The 14782-nt window shown below is 37.5% G+C and overlaps 1 protein-coding gene across 9 annotated transcripts in view; it reads right to left on the reverse strand.

Annotated features, from left to right (window-relative positions):
• Nav3 (neuron navigator 3) overlaps window positions 1–14782 on the reverse strand; it is a 560089-nt gene that overhangs the window by 22750 nt on the left and 522557 nt on the right. For 8 of the 9 annotated variants that reach the window (XM_060378025.1, XM_060378030.1, XM_060378027.1 and 5 more), the window contains 8 exons: window positions 13389–13510; window positions 12531–12551; window positions 11675–11847; window positions 9971–10124; window positions 7861–8035; window positions 4471–4568; window positions 1831–1926; window positions 1026–1194 (listed from right to left, as the gene is read on the reverse strand). In XM_060378025.1, coding sequence (XP_060234008.1) covers window positions 1026–1194; window positions 1831–1926; window positions 4471–4568; window positions 7861–8035; window positions 9971–10124; window positions 11675–11847; window positions 12531–12551; window positions 13389–13510 — 1008 coding nt within the window. The remainder of the gene's footprint in view (window positions 1–1025; window positions 1195–1830; window positions 1927–4470; window positions 4569–7860; window positions 8036–9970; window positions 10125–11674; window positions 11848–12530; window positions 12552–13388; window positions 13511–14782) is intronic. The other variant, XM_060378026.1, reaches the window with a different exon arrangement.

Consider the following 14782-nt stretch of genomic DNA (forward strand, 5'->3'; position numbering starts at 1 on the left):
TGATCAAAGAAAAACAAACAAACAAACATTAACTGAAATTTCTTAAAATAAATAAATGTGCTAATTTATCTTAGAGCTATATTTATAGTGTTACAGAAGAGAGGGAGATAAGTAAGGTAATATAGAAGCAGGACAGGGAAATGGCTTCATGAGTAGTCAGCCTTAGTGAAAGACAATGTGAATTCAAAGCCAGCTGTAATTACATAGTGACACTCTGTCTCAAAAAGCCAAAACGTAAGGGGACAATATGTAGTCCCATTCTTATTACCTTCTATCGCTCATAAAAGCAGCAAAGCTGTATAACCATTTAAGCTTTTGAAAAAAATACAAATTGTTGCCAGAGGATTAAGAAGAGAGCAACATTATTTCTTTTTACTAAGTCAATTACTTTAAGCATAAAGCCAAATATTAGTGCATCAACCCACAGTTTATGTAGACAACTTTTTATTCTTGTAAACATTCATACAAGGAACTAGAGAGGCGAGCCTGTGTCCCGTGTTCCATTAGACACAACAGCACAAAGCCAGGAAGCAGCATGCAGAATCCCTGGCGATTAACTCTCATTCTCTACCACCTAAGGAACTGAATACACATATTTATTGAATGTGTATTCAACATCGAAACAAAAATATATGTTTATTGAATACACACATTTTATATCCAAAATATAGCTGTGAACATATTAGTCTTGAAAACACAGTAATTCTCATTGAAAGCTATCCCCATAAGGATGAGATAGAAAACAAACAAACAAGCAAAAAACCACTAGATCTGAAATCCCCCAAGTTACTTTTCTTGTACAAGTCTTGGTGACTCTTCAGCACTACCTTACAGAACTGACAGAATTACTTTCTTGGGCTTTTAATGGTTTTTTGTAGGAATTTAGATTTCTAACTAAACCAAACCTATCACAGAGGTTAATAGAACTTATAATATATGCAAATGTTAACAAACAGAAAAATTAAAAAAAAAAAAAGCAAATAGAAGAAGTAAAAGTTACACTTTTCTTTTTACTTTCTTTTTACCTTTCAGGTTCACAGTGATGACATCATTATCTCCAACCAGATATCCACACGGTAGCAGCTCAGGCACTTCTAGGCTATGGGATCTAATCAAGTCTCCTATGCAGTAGCTAGCAATACAGTCAGGGCTCAGGCCAAGACTAGAGGATGTATCAATTCGGAATACATATTCCTAGAACGGTCCAAACACACACACACAAAACAGATAAGGAAATGTCAAAACAGAAATTCATCCCATCTGCAACAAATAGAAACTCATGAGGCTAAAAGCCGCTTGTCAAGAATTTTGATTCACAGTTTGGTCTATTGCCATACCACTCTTAATGTACCTGATTCCCTCTCGTCTCAGGAAATGATCGGGGTTGGGTCTGTTTAGTACTTAGACGGGAGAGCACCTGGGATACCCAGTGCTGGAGACGTTTTGGGTGGACACATGGCTGCTTGGTTAAGAATACTGTTTCTCTTCCAGAAGACCAGGGTACAACCTCCAGTACCCAGATGGTTGCTAACAGCTACCTGTAACTTCTAGATGAAGGGATCTGATGTCATTTTTATTTTTTTTCCCATAGATAACAGGCATGTATATGGTACACAGACTCATATGCAGACCACCCATACGTATAAAACAAATAAATTTTAAAAACTAAAAAAATGGACAGAGTGTATAAGAACTGTTATATTAAACAGTCTGAAGACAGAAATATTTCCATGTTGAGATGGAGTGGGGGTGGGAAGCAGATACATTCAGACTATGAAAGTGAAGGGGAAAACCATGAAAAGTGATGTCAGGCTATCTTCAAAAACTTACCTTAAAGAGACGCCTAATGACACCATCTAAGACATCCCATTTAGTTTTTCCACTGACACCAATGGATCCTATCAAATATGCCTGAGACTTCTGATCCTTAGTGAGAAAAAAAAGGAGAGAGACCCAACAGTGTTAGGACTTTATCACTATACTTCCCACTAAAATATATGACTGTAGTTGCTGTTTACGACTGTATGTAGTGGGTTCTAAGAAATAAAATATACCCCAGCTACTTAGTCAAGCAAGCAAATAAAGTCATAGTTAGAAAAACAACAACATCATTGTTGTCATCATCATCAACAACAGTACTTTGATGACACAGTAGGCAAAGGGAAACTGGTACATAAGCTGTTCAGAAGAAAGAGAGGGTGACAGGCATCAGAGAGAATCGCCTTTCATTGTGATGTATTTGACTCATTCCTCCTATGAGAGGCTGTGCAGAAGAAAGAAATAGAAGAGAGAATGAATTTTGCCAAACAAATCTAGAACTTTGTCTCGTTATTTTATGATTTTTACCTTTGGTAAACCAAATACACAGTGTTTTCATTTTTACCTTGAATTTAAAAACCAATGCATAATTAAAAACTAGTAACCTACCATGATATTTACCTATCTGAAAACAAGTGTGACTTTTAATTTGTCAGAAAATTTCAAAGAACCCACAAGAGAAACATTCAGGACTCATTGTGGAACATTCTTTAATAGTAGAAATGATGATCTCATATCTAAATTACTTATATAATGGCTAATTGAAATTATTTTTCTAGGAAAAGGATAAATGCAAAGATTTTGACAGCTGTAGTTAAGTTGGAATATCTTTTTTGTTAGGAGGAAATAATTATATGAAATAATTTTGATACCAGTGGGTAAAATTAGTGAAAATGTTACAATCCTGTTTTTAGCAGTCTAGTGGCCATTAAAGAGCAGTAAAATAATCATTGAGCCAAGCGTTTAGAACACATGAATTCTACAACACATAGCATCTACCACCTCGTTAAGAAATGTGATCAGAGATAAGTCACACAGCTGACCCTAACCCTCAGTTTCTTTAGCTGTATCATTTAACACAGAAGCGTAAGTGATCATCATCATTTTTACAGACATATGACCTGAGTTTGACATCACTTTTTTTTTCTTTAGAAATTCTGAGCTAACCAGTTTTAATATTCATTTTAGTACTGTTAGGGGATAAATATTTTTGTTCCCCCAATTAATTTGCTGAAGTCCTGATCTCCATTGTAGTGACAATGAGCAGAGTGGCCTTTGGGAGGTATCTAGGGTCATAGAAGACCATGAAAATGAGGACATTGGGATAAGAAGATTAATGTCTTTGGTACATCTCTTCCTTTCAGAGACGCCAAGGAAAGGATCCATCAGGCTCAATCAAGAAGTTGACTACCAAAGTGAATAAAAAAATAAGTAAATTAAAAAGATGTAAAAAAAAAATGAAGACGTGCTGGAGAGATGGCCCAGAGGTTAAGAGCACTGGTTGCTCTTCCAGAGGTCCTGGTTTCAATTCCCAGCAACCACATGGTGGCTCACAGCCATCTATAATGAGGTCTAGTGCCCTTTTCTAGCATGCAAGTATACATGCAGATAGAACACTGTATATATAATAAACAAATCTTTAAGAAGAAATTGACCATCTGTAGCCCACAGTGTCCACACCAATACCCAAATTGGCTAGAAGCTCGATCTCAGAGTTGTCTGCCTCTAGAACTGGTTATATAAATATATATATATTATATATAAATATATAAATATTTATAAATATATATATTGAGACAGTCCTTGCATGCCAAGATAGCTCTCCTGGGCTGTACAGGAAAAAAAGATTTTGAAACACATTATTATTTAGGTTATTGTTGGTGGGAAAACTTTTTTTCTAGTATGTTTATAGTACAGTGAATATGGGTGCTTACACCCTGATTTAGATCAGCTGCTTTTCAATTAGAGGTAGTTTAGGTTTCCCCGAGACCATTAGCCATAAATGCCCACTTGGGAAAAGCAGGCAAAAGTCTGCTGCTCAGGCAGAAAGATTGTGATGCTGTATTACTTGCAATATTTTCACAAGTAGCATTTCACTTTTAAAACTCGAGTATTATGTTTAAATTTTGAAATATTTTACTACGTTTGATTAAAAATACAAGAATGTATTTTGGGCTACTAAGTAACAATTCAACTAAAAATCCTTTTGAGTTTTAGGACACAGAGTCGAATAGTATTAATTTGAAGATAATATATGAACACAGATATTAAATCATTGCCTGATCAGGCAGCAGTATGCTTAAAAGGGACATGAACAAGTGTCATTAATGGAGTTTGCTCTACCGATTTCAGTAGACTGTCTCTCTGGCATCTAGAATATTCATTATCTTGTAGTCTCCTGTTTGTACAACGATCCACATATTTTTCCTGTACAGCCCTGGAGAGCTATCTTGGCATGTGGCTCTAGTGACCTGTTTATGGAGATGTCCTTTCTTTATTGTCTCTATCCTTTCATCTTATATAAGATATTCAGCAAGCACCAATGCAAAAAAAAAAAAAATCTACAGGAACAAACCCTCAGTTATGCAACACATTTAAATTGATAAGAGTTCTCATTCGTGACTTAAAGAGAATAAAAAATTAGTGAAATACCTTGGCCCGACCATAGCCCTTGCTTATGGAGACCATAATTTTCACACTGCAGCCATCTTTATGTCCGGTTGTATCACCAGTGTCGTCTAGCAAAATATCTATAAAATTCAAAAAGACACATAATCACTACAAAGTAAAAGCAACTCGGAGTTGAGTTGCTTCCTGTCCATCTTTTCTCCCTTCTACCATGTAAATATTGCCCAATGGAATATGTTTCCAAGGCTAGCCTAACTGGTTAAAAAATCCTCAGCTTTCAAGAGGATGGATTATGTGGTGGGACTCACACTTCAATCTGAAATTTTGTTTCTCCTTCCCAAGATCTTTAGCTAAGTTTTGGGCCATCGTTGAATGGGGAAACAATTTTTTCCCCCGTGACACATAAGCATAGATAATACCTGAACAATATCCAGGTACCGTTATAGAGATAAAAACTTCACACAAGTCCAGTTTTTCGTTAGATGAATACAAAGGTGCTGGATGCCAGCGGCTGCCAAATGAACCATTTTTTTTTTCCACATTTGGTACATGATATAACTGAGGTAGGCCTTGCTTTATATCTATCAGTGTCATTTTATTAAGAATGACAGTACACATATCTTCAGAACTATAGCACTCACTGTTCTACTGTACCCTTTACACCAACAGCTTCAGAACTAACATTCTGTTTTTAGTAATATTCTAATAGTTACTAATGTATGCTAAAACACACTAACATTTATGATACCAGATTTTAAAGAGGTTAAATATTAAAATCTAAAATATGGCATATCAGATAAATGTCCAATTTGGGGAACTGCTATGGGAAACATCCCACGTATATTTTTCCTTCAGCAGTGATATTGAGTGGGTAGCTGTCCTTCAAAACGGATATGCCTTGACTGCTGACTCCACGTCTCTCATTCACTTCATCTTATATTAACTCTTTTTTTTTTTTTCAATGCAGTTTATTCAGGAACATTGAACAATCCTCGGACCCCGGGGAAAGCCAGCCCACAGCTTAAATAGCCTCTGGGTAGCCAACCCCAGCGTGCCATGTGGGCAATGCAGATAGGTCCACATACATGGAAGCAAGCCAGATCCTCGGCCTTAGCCAAATGTGGAGTTGTTCGTGACAGAGAGCACTCACCATCGGGAAGGTGGAAGGCGGAAACCAGCTCCATCTTTAAGGCATAGCATTCCACAGCTCTCTACAGTTCCCCCTTTTTGTTTTAGACGCATCAGGCAAGAGTAGAGGTCTGATCTCTGATATTAGAAATAAATTGGGACTTTGTACAGATGTTCATTTAGGTGTCATCCACCCAAAGAGCATCAGACCCGTCCGATACCTTTTCTCAGAGGCGGGACCTGGGGCATCAACCCGCATGCAATCAGACATGCTCTTCTCTGGGTCGAAAGCTGCTGACCCTGAGTGCAGTGCTTAGCCTCGCATCCTGAGCGTATCATTTTAGCTTTTTATGGTATCCAACCATGCTTGGGGAGAATGTCCTGCTTCAATGGCTGTAAAGGCCTGAATGATCATGGCTGCATCACACTGTTGTGAGACTCTAATCTTGCATATATACCACAGGCAAACCAAGGATACCAACACCAGAAGGCCTGCTAACACTCCCGTGCCCACCCATTCCTTCAGATGATTCATGGCTGCAGCAATCCATGTTGAAAATCCTGTGGCTAGTCCTGCGTCCACTCTGGTAGAATTTACTGTGACAATGGCCACTCTTAGCTGCTCCATCGTAGTATCGAATTCTCCAGTCCAATTACCTAAATATATTAACTCTTAAAACTAGTTAAAATACAAAATTTCTCCTGACAGCATGGAGGAAACATATACAGCTAAACAAATGAACGATGCCTTTACATAGATAGATGGTTAAAGTAAAATTAAGCCAAAACTCCAGTCAGTGAGGCATCCAGATCTGGGCTTAAATACTACTCCTTCTACTTGCTGGGTACATTATCTTGTCAGATAAGACCACAGTCACTTTCCTAAGACTTGTTTTGCTTTTGTGTAAAATAGGGTGGAAACGACTTACTTGGGGGACAATTGAAAGAGAATGTTTTTTAAAACACCTAATTTACATGGATCATAAGTTTTACTGTCTATAGTATTACTCCTTTCTCTGTGTACTCAATATTTAAATTCTCCTCTTGGTAATAAGATAGCTCTGGCATGTCTCACTCTGGGTCTTTCCATGTCACCTGAGGTAAAAACCCCCAGAAGAATACAGTGAAATCTCTGTAACTGTTTAGTGGAACAATAAGCTACAGTCCCAAATGGTTATAAACCTTCTTTGTCTGAATGACTGGAACTGTTAGTTCTTTTCCTTGATAGACAAGGAAGGAAAGCATTTTTTATAGTGTTTCCTTTATATTATGAAAGGCCATCAAAATGGAATTTTAAAATACCCTGACTTTATTTGAAGATGTTATTTAGTAAAAATACAATCAGTTTCAGCATTTAATATCCTTTCTTTATTAGCCCCCCTCTTATCCTCAGATCCTTGTGCACCTTGGTACAGTTTGGGGGAGACAGTTCAGCGTCTTGATTACACAGTGCAGTCTAGCTACCCAGGAACGTGTATATTATTGGTTTCCAGTGTCATCTGGTGGTTGTGCCATGCAATTACCACAGATCTCCATGTAAACAATTCCTAAAGGAAATTCTGTGTCCATGATTGAATGTCACAGGAAGAGTTATACCTTATAATTGAATTATGCATCAGATATGGAGATGAAATTATGTCATATGATTCTATTTGAAATCAAATCAGAACTGTACCCTTGCCCTATCATTAGTCTGCTGACTACAATGAGAGAATCCAGCGTGCTCTTTTCCTTTGTTGAAAATTTAATAGAGCTACAGAAAGCATTACGCTCTCTAGCCAACATCACGAAGGACACTGCAGTCAAACTTAGAAACTGGCTCTGTGCAATGAAAACTCTATTAACCAGCATGGAGTTATTATTGTTACATTCATGAGCACCAATCATGGAGAATATTTATTCCTATTCATCCTATTCATAACCACAGAAGTACTTCACTGTGGATTTTTCTTTTTTGAAAACTGATAAAAAAAAAACTATCTCTAAGATTCTGTATTAGAGAATGTTCTTGTAAAATTACAAAAATAAAGTCCCAGGGCTAGGGAGGCAGAGGCAGCTGGAGCTCTGTGTATCCAAGGTCAGATGGGCTAGACAGGCCAGACCCTGTCTCCCCAGAGCTACTGAACTAAATTAAAAAAATAAATGAATCTACAGGATAAATTTTAGCTATCTGTGAGGACTGGTGTGAGGATTGTGAAGACAGGTAAGGTTTTCCTCATCTCGGGATGTCCCAAAGAAGCCGTGAGAGGCCCGTGAGGATGTAGGCACGCACGCACACTGACTCACCTGAGGTAACCGACTCTGTGATGTTCAGATTGTTGAGTGAAAGCCCTAAGGACTGGCGAGAGGAAGAGGAAGAGGCGGTGCTTGACGACTCAGACGGAGGCCGGGCAGGTTTAGCTGTGTTACCCGTCTCAGCCTTCAATCGGTCATTTTCAGCCTTCAATATTTCAATTTCATTCTGTTGTGAAGATGCAAAAGAAAATAATTAGATAAAAAAATTAAAAAAGAAAAGATGAAGAAAAAAAAGCATTTGAGAAAATTATGGCACAAATTTTGTACCAAACTTAATTTGTATGCTTGTTAAAGACTATGGTAAAATGTTGAACAAACATAAATTATGAAAACAGGATTTTATTTCAAAGAAGAAAAGAGAACCCTTTCCCCATTTCCCATGCATGAGTTGAAACATTTTCCAATACGGACACAACAGACACAATGACTAATGTCATTATTTATGGCACTGGGCCTCACACATACGAAGCAAGGGGTTTACACTAAGCTCCATGGTCAGTCAGCCTGTTGTTAAAATATACTCCTAATGAGTTTTAAAGTTAAAGATTTAGCCCAGTATTTTAGTGATTGCCTTATAAGGTCCTAAATTCAGTTCCTGGTACTGCCAGAAAAAGGGGGTGGGGTGCTGAAGAGACGGCTCAGCAATTAAATTACTAATATTTTAGATTCCAGCACACATGTAACAACCCCATTGTGTATGGGGTAGAACGGAGGGTTGAGGCAGGGTGCTCACTGGACCTTGCTGGCTTCTAGGCTAGCCGTAAGTTCAGAGAGAGAGCCTGCCTCAGCAGAGTAGGCTAAGAGTGAGAGAGGACACTTTACCTTCTCCCCTGTCTGCATGTCCCTAAATAGACACATGTGTATCTAACTTCACACAGACAAACACAAATCAACTAACTCTTAAAAGAATATAACTGGGTATGTCCTAATGTTCCCCTTTTTTGATTTGTAAAGACAATTTAGTTATGTGCTTATTCTTGTGTGGGTTTGTGCTTGTGGGAGTAATGCCTCCAGAATCCGGAAGAGGGCGTCCGATCCCGATTTCATGGAGCTGCAGTTTCAGAGTCTGTGAGTCTCAACTCTTAGGGGCTGAACTCAGGTTCTCTGGAAGAACAGGAAGCAATCCTAAAGCTCTGCAGCCCTAATACTATCCCTTTGGAGGGACAGGAAATAAGTGGAATTGGGGGTACATGAAGTGAAATTCACAAAGAATCAATAAAATGTTTTTGAAAAAGGGAAAATTATATTAAACTTTCCAGGGAAAATGATGTCAGCTCCACTTGTGTGAATTCATGCAAAGTGACAAACCAAACAAAGGAAAATTAATTATACCGTGATTTGAATTTCTTCAACATCCTAGCTGACAAAGTGAGTTTTTGTTTTGCAGAACACGGCACTACACTCATACAAACCACAGAAACCTTTCTGTTAACACCTATAGCAGCAGGCAAACCTGCTTAGCATTTACCTTTCCTGTGCCCACGGTCAGGGGAACCAAGTCATCATTGCTTTACAACCATAAAATAGAAAGAGTTGGAGCACAGAAGCTTTCTGAACTTGGAGCACAGAAGCTTTCTGAACTTAGACCATAGATGCTTCTGAAAGGCCAGACGCTCTGATGCCACATACAGCATTTGGAATAATTTCTACTTCTATATCCTAAACTTGTGATGGGCATTTCTAGTTTTCCTCATTATTTATTTATTTAGTTATTGCTTTCCAATAAAAGTGAGTAACAGATTTCAAAAGAACATATTTTAAGAGCCAACACATAGGTAACTGGCAGGAAATTAAGGAAGCCAAAATCATAGTAGTTTTTAAAATCTGAACTCTCTGCCTGAATCCACTCACTTGCATGTATGTCTTGAATAGTCCTTGAGCACAAGGGGTCTGTTTGCCCGCCCCCACTGCCAATCTAGATTCACACAAATCCCCCATTTGATGTTAACATCTGAGTTGCAAAGACTGAAAAAGAAATAGACTGTGTTTCCACAGTGGGTTTAAAAGAGGAATTTTTTATCTGGTGACAATGAGAAGAGAAAAGGCTGGCTTTTTATCTCTCCGTTTTGTCCACTGAAGGAGCGGGAGTTGATGGACAGACCTGCATCCTGTTCATGGCTTCCCGGATCTGGTCGAGATGATGAGCGGAGCTGAGGGCCTCTAGCCTTATGTCTGTTAATTTTAATTCCTTTTCTCTAAGCTCACTCTTCAGCTGCAGAATGATCTCTGCCTCAGCCTCGGTGCATTCACAGATCCTAGAGGAAAACCAAACACAAAATATGAGGTGGTCAGGGGAAGCCAGAGTATTAGGAAAAGGAATGATTCTTTTAAGGCTGAATTTTGGTGATATTCACAAGACACAAAAATTATTCATGGCTGACAAAACCTACAGAAAAAAGGGAGTTTTACAGGCACTTATTCAAAACTGAAAACAGCAATTTTACTTTTCATCTCTTTGTCCTGTTTTCTGAAGTTTAAAAACAGTCTGGTGACATGGAGTGGAAAGCAATCCTCAGAACTCCCTTGTGGCTGATACAGAGAGAACTCATTGCTACATCTCATTGTGTATTTGTCAAGGGGTTTAACCTTCCATTTGTAACATGAAATTCTCCCTTTTAAGAGCCAAATCATTAAACTTTCAAAATGTTGATTTCTTCTTTTATAAAACTGTGCAAACAATAACCTTATTTGCCTCCATGCTGTCACTCAGTTTCCATGAAAATCCAATATAAATATTGTGGGAAATAAATTACAGAGATTAATTTGGGACATTTAAATAATGAATGAACATTACATAAACTTCTTGTTGGACCCTGAATACTTAGGAGATTATAGCTAATGAAGCTAAGTCACCAATTTCAATCCATGCTAGCAACCTAGCGGGAAGCTGTCTGAAGGTCAGATACAGTATATCCTTATTGCTTTATTTGCATTTTATGGATAGCTATATTAGAGACAATCTGTCAAGAGATTTCTTTATATTAACTAAGAAGTTTTTCATTTAAAATCTGAAGACTTAGGGAGTTAATCACAAAATGGCATGGTATGTTTTTCTTTATATAAGTCATGAAATGTAATCAAAGCATAGTGATATTGTTTGCTAGGATAGTCATTGTCACTGCACACACAAGAAAAATGTCCATTAGATACCTTAATAAACATATGTCATAATCTCATCAATTACTTTTTACATGCTGTTTTTTATACTATCAAAATTTGGGGTACTATAGAAATGTCATGTTATCTAATGTAATCAAAGACAACTGAATTTTAGGTTGGTTTTGAGAATTTAATGTTTAGTTGAAAAAAAAAAGGAATATCCAAGGCTGTGACACATGCAAAGGATTTTAGGAAAGAAAAGAAAAAAAGAAAAAAGAAAAGAAACATGGCTAAGTTAGAACCTCTGTTTTTACAGATTCATGCAACACACCATTTTACCGGGATCTATGCTTGTAGATCACAGGCCCATTTTTTCGTTTCTTGGGTGGCCAGACAAGGGGTGACCTGCACGTATGCACAGTTAGACAGACACATGGATAAATGCAAGTAAAAAAAGAATGATTTAGAAAAGTGTAGAATGAAAAAAACAAAAAAAAAAAAAACAAAAAACAAACCACCAGATACTAACAGAAAATACAAAAGAAGCAAATATTGTCCACCATTCCTTGCAAGAATTGAAATGATTGGTAGAGACAGATGCTGCATTTGTGAGAGTGAACCTGACTGGATTTAGGGCATAATCACAAGCCTGAGCTGACGTCAACTGTCAAAAGTAGGTCAAAATTCTACAAAGGGATGAACTTACGCTGATGCGGACTGAGAAGGCTTCATGGATGTGGAACCACACTCGCCAGCATTGTGGGGTAGCTTGGGGGATGCCGGTAGGGATGAATCTGTCAGCTCTTCAATATCCGAATGTGAGGAAGGTGGCTTGGTGGACTTTTTCTTTCCAAAGGCTTGCTTGAAAGAACTTCTCAGCTGCAAGAAGGAGAGACGTTACGCTTTTGTCCATCTCAACTTGGAGGGCTTGGCTTTGGGGCGTTAGTTTGCAGGTGCCATCCTAGCCACTGCCTGGGGTCAGTATACGGAAGCAGAGTATTAACAATGGCAGCACAGTATCCCTAAAACATTAATACTGTGCTCTGTGTTTCCCTTTTGTTCTTGTATTAATCCAGCACAGCGCAAACATGGAGGGCTTTTAAAATAGTGCAAGGAGGTCAAGGGCATGGCTGTCAGAGCACTCATTTAAAACTAAGTACCTTGAAGGGATCTCTGTTCCCAGGGCTTCTCTCTTCAAGGCAATTTGTTTTAAATGGCCACTTTAGCGGAACAATCAAGTTATGTCCTGCTGACAGTACAAACTTAAAAAGCAAAATGAAACCAAATTCACCTAATACTTCATTAATTGTGATATTTTTCTATTCAAATTTTCAATTCCAAGACTATTCAGAACCAGAATTGGTATCCCCTACAGCTCTATTCAGAAAGTGGTTTTGCTTCTCTTAAAAATTTGAGATTAAAATGAAAAGGCACAAAGAAAAGACATACAAGGTAATCTGTTTTTAAAAGGTATAAAAGCCTGCTGCCAAAATGAATAGCATTCATGCCAAGGGAGGGTGTTCTGTATAGATGCATGCCAAATGTCCATGGTTTATATTCACCTCACTTCCTCTAGAGTTCACCTTGCAGAAACATGAAAGAGTGTGGAATTACAAATCAAGGGAATGAAGGCTCATCAGTATTTTAAATAATTACCTGCATAAACATTTATTTAAAACAAAAAGATATTTGTTTGCATTTTTACAGGAAGCACCAGTAAAAGTCTCAACTAGTTTTGAGTTTAATCAAAACTTATAAGAATGCTAAATTTTGTCTCAAGGTATTAATAGAAATTTGGTTCTTTACTGCCCCATTCTTGGTTGTTTTGTAGTGGGTGATTAAATTTAAGGCATTTCTATATTCCTACTATGCTCTGTTGGATACATAAGTGTATGTACATATATATATATATATATATATATATATATATATATACACACATATATATACACACATATATATATACACAAACACATACATACACACACACACACACACACACACACATATATATCAATAGAAACTAATTTAGTTCATTTCTTATGGGCTGGTGCTTTATTCTCTGCATACTCTGTAGAATCCAGGGCTTGGGGAAGGTTTAGGTGTCAAATTTCTTCTTTCTCTTCACCAGTTCTAATTTTCCTTTCTCTCTGCCATCACCATTTCTACCATCTTCATCCTAATCAAAATCTTCCTCCTCCTCTCCATCATGGTAGTAAGGCCCTACTCTCAGCCCTGCTTCCAGCATGTATGCTCTTCTGCACCATGTCTCCCAGTCTTTGGAGATGTAAAGGAGGTGGGATATTGGTCTCTGAATGGGGCTTTGTCAACTGCTAGAGATTTCTAAAGCCCCCCAAAGGAAAAAAAAAGCTTAGTCTCCAAGCCACAAGTGTTGAAGTTGATGAGAGAGGATGTCTTACCCAGTTTTTCTTTTTCTTTTTCTTGGAGTCAGCATCATTGCCACTGCCAATGCTGGAATGGCTTGTGGCGCTGTTGATGCTAGAAACACTTTCAGAAGAATGCTGTCTTCTAATGCGTAGATCTAGCAACAGACAAAGGGTGTCAAGTTCACTCAAGATGTCAGTCATAGAGCATAGGGCTTTTGAGTTCAGCAAGGTCTCTAAAGTTCAGTCCAGTACACATTTGGTCTGATGCATTTAATACAGTATAAACATTTTTGTTCTAATGAACTGAGTCTTATACATGAAGAGTCAGTGGCACTCTCTAATGGACCCATGGCAACAGTGGTTTGAAGAGTTTTGAGTTTAGTCCAAAATGGAATGGCTCAGCTCATGATTGTTACCAATACCTAAATCAGACAGCATTTCCAAAGTAAATTGTTTCTAATGAGCAAATGGAAATTCACAAGAATGAATTTGTCTTCTTAATATTTGTGCTCTGAATAAAGTTAGTTTATTAACCTTCCATGTCATGGACTCATACCAGATTAGCGCCAAAATAATTCTTGCAAGTCACGCAGGGGCATCATCTTACAGGTGAGGAACAAGAACTGTAAAGAAGTTTTCTAACTTGACCAAGGTAAAAGATGGGATGAGGAGAAACCTCCCACGGACTTCTAATTGAATAAACTGTCTTTCTCATGAGTGTGTGTACTTAACACCCATGTAAGAGAGAGCTGAAATAGGCTGTTGGTAAATTAAACAGATAATGGTAGTACAATTCTTACAAACACATCCCTGATCCCTGTCTCAATATAAAATAGTAAGACCAAAAGAAATGTGTAGCATGCTCCCAATGTACTTAATTTTATTGTTAAAATAATAAAATGTGTTTAACTATTAAATATAATCATTACATGGTCACACAAATGAAAAATGGTGGTGTGACCAATGGCGGTGTGACATTAATTCTAACATCTACTACATGGCTGAGTAATAGTTCTAGGATGTATGTATTTCAACTTAGGGAAGACATTTGGAAGAGAGCAGCATTTGGTATTAAATATTTTTCAGGGTCATCTGCTAATTCCAAACAATTAACTTATAGCAATTAGAGCTACTAGAATTAAAACTTAAATTGAAATTTTATCTATTTGCAACAAACTGATATTGTCAGTGGGACACTAAGAAAATTTATGAAGTAAAAATTATTTGAGGATATTAGTGGTATTGCCTCAATACAGATTATCCTGACAAAAAAAAACATTTCAGTGCAATTTGTAAGATGTCAGAAATTACTATATAGCGTTTAAAATTCTTCTATACAAATAACGGCACGAAATAAAGCTTGATCTAGGTATTAATTTAATAAAGAATAAGAACAGAAGAAAGTGAACTGCAAATGATTGTTTTGT

This window comes from Meriones unguiculatus, chromosome 2 (genome assembly GCF_030254825.1).
Source record: "Meriones unguiculatus strain TT.TT164.6M chromosome 2, Bangor_MerUng_6.1, whole genome shotgun sequence".
NCBI classification, from domain to species: Eukaryota; Metazoa; Chordata; class Mammalia; order Rodentia; family Muridae; genus Meriones; species Meriones unguiculatus.